This window comes from Gossypium arboreum, chromosome 10, assembly GCF_025698485.1.
Source record: "Gossypium arboreum isolate Shixiya-1 chromosome 10, ASM2569848v2, whole genome shotgun sequence".
Classification (NCBI taxonomy): Eukaryota; Viridiplantae; Streptophyta; class Magnoliopsida; order Malvales; family Malvaceae; genus Gossypium; species Gossypium arboreum.
This window is the reverse complement of record NC_069079.1, coordinates 31,295,136-31,305,077: the sequence shown is the minus strand read 5'-3', so window position 1 is coordinate 31,305,077 and position 9,942 is coordinate 31,295,136. Positions and strand designations below refer to the sequence as shown.

The following is a 9,942-nucleotide window of genomic DNA, read 5'->3' as shown; positions in this document are numbered from 1 at the left end:
ATAATATTAGAGTCTCATATTTAATATTTTAATAACTCTATCGGTGGTTGAACAAGTCAAACCACCAATTCCTCGTTCAACTAATCGATTGGTTAGATCGCTAAACAAACAATAAATAATTAAATAATTAAAATTTTATAAAAATATAAAAATTTATTAAACCAAGCCAACTTGTTAAATTATCGATTTTTCCCCGATATTCGATTTTTACTAATTTCAAACAGTTACTGAGTCAATCGACTCAACCCCTTTGTTCATATCGTTTATATGATCAGTTCTCAATTCGTTTGATCCGGCCCTGTTCCAATAAAATTGGTTATATTATCAATTCTTGGTAGAATTCAAGTTTAAAAAATAAAATAGATCTAATTATTTAAATTTAAGTATTAAAGTAGAAAAAAATATAAATATTAAAATAAATCTAATTACTAAGTTGATAGATAAAACCCCTTATTATTATTATTGAAAAGTGGTTGGTAAAGTTGAGAGTTAGGTGTTGGTGGTAGAGTTATTGTCATCTGACTCCAGTTATTTAGGACAGACAATGCAGGAGAAAAATAAGAGAGCAACTTATTGAGAAAGAGAAAAAAAGAGGAAGAAACAAACAAAAGTGATAATTAATGTCGCGTACGGGAATTATACAAGGCTACGAAATTGACACATCATTTAGTCCGTCACCATATAAGGACGCCAGCTAGTTTATTAATCTTTTGTTGTCACCAAAAAAGAAAATTATTTTCATTTCAAATAATAACATATATAAATAAATAAAACAAACTTGTGCCTCGTATCAAACCAAACCACAACTTGGTTCATTCATAATCACATAATGGAAACTGTGGATGGCAAAGTTACAATTTGGGACCTAATTAAAGCGAGATTGAGAAATAAAAGTTGTTCATATGGGATAATTTGCAAGCGGTTTATCACTTGCTGCTCATTGTGTCCATCTCCACCGCTTGCTTTGCACAAATTTCTTCAATATGATAATTGCCATGTAATTCTCTCCTTCAATTTCATCACCATAAAAAAATTAATTAATTGCCAAAGTAATTACCAGATTAGCACAAAATAAGTAGTGTTATCTGCTCATTTTTTGGTATTCTTTTTTCAGTAGTATATATGGAATCACCATTTCATGCAGCGATTAAACCTTTTTTTGAAATTCAAGCAAGGGATCTGGCCGAGCCACTAAGCAGCAGAGATTCTCTACCCACATTCCTAACCCTTTTTCCTCATGCTTTTCTGCCCCCACACCCTTTCCCTTTCATTTTAACCAACACCACTTAATCCTCTACCTTTCACACCTTAAAACCACTTAAAATGCTTTCCATACATCCCAACTTTTCATTAATATTAAGAATATTGTTAATAGTTTTATTTTATTGTTTAGTTTAATTAATGTTATGTGAGTTTTAATTTTACTTATTTTATATATAATAATATTATTTAGTAGAAATTATCTTGGCTACATCCCTATTTGACATAGTTGTACTAAAAATTATGTGTAGAAGATATATATGATGCTAGTGTTGAAAAGTCAAATTAAAAAAAAAAAAAAGGGTGTTGAAAAGTCAAAAATGGGAGGTGCAAGTGGCACCGAAAGAAAAAAATGATAGGCAATTTGTTTAAAGTTGAATGGGATAATTGCAATTTTGGTCCCTAATTTTTAGGCCATTTGCAAGTTAGTCCCTGAACCTCAACTATAAATAGGCCTAACCATTTCTCATTTTTAACCATCCCAACCAATCTTTCTCTCTTAGTTTCTCTCTTCTCCCATTTGAGAATTCTTAAGGAATTCTATTTGTTTGTAATATTTTGGAGATAGTAAAGTTATCATCCGGTGTTAGTGCCGAGGGCGTAGGTATAATTTACCGAACCTCGTTAAAACTCTTGTGTTCTTTTGTCCTATTTTTCTTTCAATATTTGAGGGTATAATAGTAGCATTTAATTGTGCTATTAAATTACGTTAGAAGGAATATTCTGACTAAGGAAAGACTTGGTATTTAAGAGATCCTTGTGATCCACCTCTCTTCCCTGAGAATTAAACTTTGTGTGATTTTTTAGTACAATAATTTACACGTTTCCGACCCTATTGGAATAACAAGTGGTATCGAGTAGAAGGTTAATTGTAGTATGCTCTGTGGTTGCGCTTAAACCGATCTTCCACATCGTAAAAGATTTCCTTAGGTATATTGAAAGATTATGGAGAAAAGCGGTTGGTGTAGGAGCTTCAACATCGTCCATGTGGACAAGACCGACAATTGCAAATGCAAGATTGGCCGTGGAGATCTTTGATGGCACGGGCCATTTTGGTATGTGGCAAAGTGAGGTTCTAGATGCCCTTTTCGTGAGGTCTAGACATTGCCATTGATGAAGAAAACTAAGAGAAAGATTGGTTGGGATGGTTAAAATGAGAAATGGTTAGGCCTATTTATAGTTGAGGTTCAGGACTAACTTGCAAATGGCCTAAAAATTAGGACCAAAATTGCAATTATCCCATTCAACTTTAAACAAATTGCCTATCATTTTTTCTTTCGGTGCCACTTGCACCTCCCATTTTGACTTTTCAACACCCTTTTTTTAATTTGACTTTTCAACAATCTTCACCTTGAAGATTTGATTAGGATAATCACATCTTCACACACTTCCTTCAACTCCCAAATTCGATAAAGCTATCTTTTGTAGTGCCTCCAAATGCGCTCTCGGCGCCATACACTGAAGGTGCTCAAATTCTTAGGATGTTAATCAAGTTCAAACAATGATTAAACTTGATTGTTGTTACCACCTTGGTCATCATATCTGCGAATTATCATTGTGGAATCTTCAAGTAGAATTTTCCTTTTCAAAGACTTCTCGCACAAAGTGATATCTTACGTCGATATGCTTGGTTCTTGAATGATAGACTTGATTTTTGCTAAATGAATAGCGCTCTGATCGTCACAATATAAACTTATGTGACTTTGAACAACTCCCAAGTCTTTCAACAAGAACCAAGCATATCGACGTAAGATATCACTTTGTGTGAAGTCTTTGAAAAGGAAAATTCTACTGTAAGATTCCGAAAGCAGATAATCCCGCAGATATGATGACCAAGGTGGTAACAACAATCAAGTTTAATCATTGTTTGAACTTGATTAACATCCTAAGAATTTGAGCACCTTCAGTGTATGGCGCCGAGAGCGATTTGGAGGCACTACAAAAGATAGCTTTATCGAATTTGGGGAGTTGAAGGAAGTGTGAAGATGTGATTATCCTAATCAAATCTTCAAGGTGGAGATTGTTGAAAAGTCAAATTAAAAAAAGGGTGTTGAAAAGTCAAAATGGGAGGTGCAAGTGGCACCGAAAGAAAAAATGATAGGCAATTTGTTTAAAGTTGAATGGGATAATTGCAATTTTGGTCCCTAATTTTTAGGCCATTTGCAAGTTAGTCCCTGAACCTCAACTATAAATAGGCCTAACCATTTCTCATTTTAACCATCCCAACCAATCTTTTCTCTTAGTTTTCTCTTCTCCCATTTGAGAATTCTTAAGGAATTCTATTTGTTTGTAATATTTTGGAGATAGTAAAGTTATCATCCGGTGTTAGTGCCGAGGGCGTAGGTATAATTTACGAACCTCGTTAAAACTCTTGTGTTCTTTTTGTCCTATTTTTCTTTCAATATTTGAGGGTATAATAGTAGTATTTAATTGTGCTATTAAATTACGTTAGAAGGAATATTCGACTAAGGAAAGACTTGGTATTTAAGAGATCCTTGTGATCCACCTCTCTTCCCTGGGAATTGAACTTTGTGTGATTTTTTAGTACAATAATTTACACGTTTCCGACCCTATTGGAACAACAGCTAGTTATGTCCTATATTTGTTAAGAAAATGGGTAAATTATTCCCTACTCCAAAATAAAGTAGGATAGAAGTTGAATGAGAAATAGTGAATAGTGTTATCGTAAAAAGCAAAATGAGGGAGTTGATAGGGGTCTTGGCCCTTAGAATGAGAAATTATCTTTTAAAATTCACAAAATTTTAAGTAAATATATAATAAAATTATAGTTTACTACCCAAAATACTAGAATTTTAATTTAATTCTTTAAAAAACTTTAAAGGTATAAATCAATATAAAAATAAAATTATATTTAAATTCTCATAAAATTATAACTTAATATGCATCATCCCTGCTTATGGTAGAATTAGAAAAGTAGCAATAGTTGCATTGTTAGCCACATCATTGCAATGAATGACATGTTGTGGGAGATATTAGAGAAGATGAAGGAAAAATATAATATTTAAAAGAGACGCTTATTTATGTAGATCAAAATATTATTCTTGATAAATATTGGATGTATATATAAGTAGTATGAGAAGAATGATGATGCACCAACGATTACAACTTTTGTTAAGGTTTTAGCAAGAGATGACGAAAGGAGAGGTAATAGTATCCGTAAGAGAAAATTTAAAATTTTGGAATTTCATGGATGAGGAAATTGAATCTTACTAATTTTGTAAAATCCATTCTAATGAGGCATCATAATTAAAGATATATTATTTTCTTAGCCGATAATCCTAGGGTTTTTGGATATTTTATGTTAAGTATATAAGGTTGCTGGTTTTGAAAACAACAACAGCGAATGAAAATATTTTACTATAATAACCATTTACGACTTGGCACTAGGAAAGAAGAACGAACAAAATAACAAACAACATTAAAGTTTAATTACGTAATTTGATTTCTCTACGTTTATGAAGCTTACTTCAACGAGTAATTCCATTATCTTTAATCCACAATAATAAATTAATCACATTTTAACTATCACTTTCCAAATATAAAAACTTCACATTTGTACCTAATGATTAGAACACTAAAGTTTACAATACAATTGCACTCCTCAATAAAATTAAATAATTATAATTGAAAAATAAAAATAAAAATAGTTAAATTTAGAAAAAATAAAAACTAAAAATTTCACAAAATATTTAGAAGATTTCAAAATATATAGTTAAAATTTTAGAAAATTACAAAAATTTAAAATATATATATATTTATTAGAGATTAAAAGCAAAATTGACCCATCAACGAGGATCAATGCCTAATTAATGTCGATATAATTTTTTTTTGAATTTTTATGATTTTTCATTTGTTTTTAATTTGTCGTAATTCTTTTGAAAATTAAAATATTATTTGAATTCTCTTAAAATTTATTATTTTTAATTTTTGTAAATTTATAGAATTTTAACTTTTTTTATTTCTTAACATATTTTTACTTTAAAGAATTTTTTGGATTTGTTTATATCTTTCTCATTTTTTATAATTTTTGAAATCTAATTTTAAATTTTCATTTTACATTTTTATAATTTTTTAAAATTTTTGTTTTTGTAAATTTTAAAATAATTAAATAGGAAGAAATGTGTCATTCCTTTGTCTGTCCACATGTCACACCCATAATTGGCCACATCACCCCATAATTAAAAAAAAAGTATTAACGGTAAGGACAAATTTTTGTAAGGGATGTCAATTTTAAGGAACCAACAAAAAATCTAAAAACTAACTTGAGAAAAGTTGCGAACTTGAATGATGAATGTACATATTAAGGCAATGCAAAATTCATGAACCTTTTTTGTGATTTTAGAGTTTTATTTTATTTAATTTGTGGAATATGATTTAATAAGAAAACACATTTTTTTAAAAGCCATAAAAAGCGCGGCTACTTATCTTAAAAACATTGTCTGCTATGAATCACAGGGTTCTTTAGTAGCAACCACTTACTGATAAGTTGAAAAAGAAAATATATTTAATTAAAGTGTTTGTTCAATTTTAGAATAAAATTGAGGAATTGTGATTAATTTTAAAATTCTATATAAAACTTATTTTTGAAAATTTATGTCATTGATTTTTTTATCTTTTAAATTTAATTTTTAAAATATTTATGAAAAACACTTTAAAATTTTGTGAAATAATGGATAAAAGTTCACATTGTAGTATGAAACAATATGATAGTATCGAATTGAAGACATAAGAGTTTAACTAAAAGGTGAAGACAAAATTATTCATTTAGTTTCCAATTTTATAAAAAGTAATTTTAGTTTCTATTTAATTTTTATATATATTTTTTATTTTTAAGGTATTTATTGGAGCGAGCCTAATAATTAATCTTTCGCATTCTATAAACCCATTGAAAATTAAAATTTTGGAATTCCATGGCTTACTAATTTCGTAAGATATCCATTAAGGTTTTATCTTGTAGTTTTTTATCAAATCACTACAAAATAGATGAAAAAGTTAATAAACATTGATTTTGTTGACATGACATCCACAATAAAATCTACATATATGCCACATTAGCATTTATTTAAATTTAAAAAGTAAAAATATTTTCACAAAAATATAAAAAACATTAAATTTATTTTTAAAAATATAAAAATTATTATAAAATTTTTAAAATTCAAAAATATTAAAATTTAATTAATTATTGATATGTAATCCATAAGTATGTCCACATTAATAAAATTATCATATGTTAACTTTTATATATATATATATTTAAGTGATTTGATAAAAAAATTAAATATTAAAAAGGAGGAAAGGACATTGAGGAAGAGAGATAAAGAAACAGTTGGGAGTGAAGTCGATGATTTGGGTCTGCATTTCACATATGTATCACATGTCTGAGTAATGGTTTTCAACTTTTGATGGTCCTTACTGCTTTCAATTCACTTATTGTCCATTCAAATATTTGTGGCTCTAATATCTTATCAACCTATTTTATTTATAAATACAAAGAAATTGTTTGTTTTAATATATTAGATTTAATTTGATTTTTTGAGAGGTACTTTATTTGGTACAATAATGGCTTCTTTTTTATGTTGGTTTAACCTCTGAACCTTTTATGATTATGAAATCACACTTGATTATTAAAAGCCAATAACTTGTGTTTTAAATTAAGGGTAAATTTAGATTAAAATATTAATAAATTTATGTTTTGGTTACTAAAATTCCAAAAGTTATAAAATTATTATATTCAAAAATTTTTAGTTAAATTATTTGGTTGTTTAAGTTTTTTTTTTAAATTTGACTAGCGAGTTCTAAACAATAATTCAACAAATCAATATTGTAGATTAATACTCATTAGCAAGTAAAAGAACATAATTTAGATCCAAATCAATCTAATGGTTAATGTCGAGATCGAGAAAAAAATTATTTAAATTTTGAGTTGTAAATTTATGATATTTAAATTTGTTTCATGAAAAAATTAAATTATAGAAGAAAAATAGAACAAGAGTATTTAATAGGTGCATACAATTTAAATAAAAAAGCCATACAACAATAATTTTAACAATGTAATCATTTTAATGAAAACTTTTAAATAGTTCAAAAATCATTTTATAACTTTTTAAAGTTGCTTATAACTTAATATAAACATGCAAAATCACCAAGGTAGCTAGCCGGCCTTTTATATATAAGATATTGCGGAATGTTGATGAAGCACATGAAACCTAGCTTTTCAATATTTCATACTTGAGCAAAGATAGACATTGTTCGAAGCTAGTATGGGGAAATTGAAGGCGGTGGTTGTTGTTACAATGATTTCCACCGTTCTTCTATCTATTCTATGGAGGGCAACGCTACATTTAGAGGATAATGAAAATTTTGTTCGATGTCTTTTAGATCATTCTCACCCTTCTCATCCCATTTCATCAGCAATCTATACGCCTAAATCCTCCTCCTTTTCATCTGTTTTGGAATCTTACATTAGAAACCTACGATTCAACGAGTCCTCCATACCAAAGCCTTTCCTTATTCTCACTGCACTCCATGAATCCCACATCCAAGCTGCCGTTACTTGCGGTAAAAGCCATGGGGTTCAGATGAAAATTCGAAGTGGAGGCCATGATTACGAGGGCTTATCTTATGTATCTACTCTTCCTTTCTTTCTCCTCGACATGTTCAATCTTCGATCCATAGATGTCGACATAGAAACCGAGACGGCTTGGGTTCAAACAGGAGCCACTCTTGGCGAAGTTTTTTATAGAATCGCGGAGAAGAGCAAAACACATGGGTTCCCAGCTGGTGTTTGCCCCACTGTTGGCGTTGGCGGTCACATTAGTGGAGCTGGTTATGGTAATTTGATGAGAAAATATGGTGTGTCTGCCGATAACGTTCTTGATGCTCTTATTATCGATGCTAATGGTAGACTCCTCGATAGACAATCTATGGGTGAAGATCTTTTTTGGGCCATTAGAGGAGGTGGAGGTGCGAGCTTTGCTGTCGTTCTTGCATATAAAATCAAGTTGGTTCGCGTCCCGGAGACAGTGACAGTGTTTCAGGTTGACAGAACTCTTGAAGAAGATGCTACAGACATTGTAGACCAATGGCAACATGTTGCATATAATCTGCCTCAAGAACTCTTCATCAGACTTATGTTGGATGTAGTAGTAAAAAGCAGTGGTGAAAAGACTTTGAGGGCTTCCTTCGTTTCCCTGTTTCTTGGAGATTCAGAGAGCCTCCTTTCGATCATGAAGGAGAGGTTCCCCAAGTTGGGTTTATCCAAATCTGATTGCATTGAAACAAGCTGGGTTAAATCAGTGCTATTTTGGTCCAACATTCCACTCGAAACAGACATTCAAGTGTTGCTTGATCGAACTCCTCAAACATTGGATTATCTGAAGAGGAAATCAGATTATGTAAGAGAACCAATCCCGAAGGCTGGTTTGGAGTCGCTTTGGAAGAAAATGATGGAGCTGGAAAAGCCTAGAATGTACTTTAATCCTTATGGTGGAAAAATGGCGGAAATTGCAGCAGAAGAAATTCCATTCCCACATAGAGCTGGAAATCTATGGAAGATTCAATATCTGGCGAATTGGAACGAAGCAGGGATTGAAGCAGCAAATCGTTACATAGATTTGACAAGGAAACTCCACGAGTTCATGACTCCTTTTGTGTCAAAGAACCCAAGGCAAGCATTTCTAAACTACAGAGACGCTGATTTAGGAAGCAGCTCCCATGGAAAAGCCTCGTATTCGGAAGCAAGACTTAATGGGATGAAGTGGTTTATGGGTAATTTCGAGAGATTAGTGCAGATTAAAACCGAGGTTGATCCTACTAATTTCTTTAGTTATGAACAGAGCATCCCACTTCTCCCGCAACAAGTACATTTGGATGATGATATCTGATTTTGTTTTTTTTTGTTTTTCCTTCTATTAGAGCTACAATTTCAGAAAATAAAAATAAAAATTTATGTCATGTTTGACAGATTTTTTGAAGGCCTCTTTTCATCTATGGGATCTTTTGATGAGGCTTAGGTATAAATAATTTACTTTTTGTTGGTTAGATAAGAAGGAAAATAATTGTGACCTCACTTGTATTTAAATAAATCATTTTATGAATTATGTATTTTGGATTATTATTTGATATAATTTTGTAAAGTTCACAATATTTTATTTTTACCGCATTTTATAATATATTTATCAAACTTTAAAAATTATTTCGGGTATAAAAGTTAAATAGATTGAGGACTGTGGCAATCTAAAGAACATCTTTTGCGTTTCCATCATTAATGTCACGGTTTTCAATGTCCAATATTCTAGTATTTTCATTGCCATAATTGGTTCATCTTTTATATGGCTTCTATCGTTACACCGATTTAGCTTTTATAGTTTGTCAGTAATGTTTTGAAAAGTAATTTTATATAAATTTTGTGAAAATGTAGTTTTGATAAATTTAGTTTTAGTATTACAGTTAAAAATATTTTTAAAAATAAAATGAAAATTTTAGATATATAATTATTAAGTAACAAATATTTATTTAAATAACATTTAAATTGATTAATATTATTATATTTTAGTAAAAATATAAAATTTTTATTATAACTTGTTAATATTTTAATATATGAAATATAAATTTTAAATATTTTTAAGTCATAAATATTAATTATTTATAAAATTTAAGTAA

General features: G+C 29.9%; 1 protein-coding gene across 1 annotated transcript; it reads left to right on the top strand.

Annotated features, from left to right (window-relative positions):
* The first annotated feature begins 7,421 nt into the window (after positions 1–7,421).
* LOC108487570 (berberine bridge enzyme-like 8) lies at positions 7,422–9,407 on the top strand. Its single transcript, XM_017791943.2, has one exon. It carries the CDS (start codon positions 7,542–7,544, stop codon positions 9,162–9,164), a length of 1,623 nt encoding a protein of 540 aa, XP_017647432.1. The 5' UTR covers positions 7,422–7,541; the 3' UTR covers positions 9,165–9,407.
* The last annotated feature ends 535 nt before the right edge of the window (positions 9,408–9,942 follow it).

Coding starts and splice junctions, on each gene's coding strand:
- LOC108487570 (XM_017791943.2), top strand. CDS start 7,542: ATGGGGAAATTGAAGGCGGTGGTTGTTGTTACAATGATTTCCACCGTT.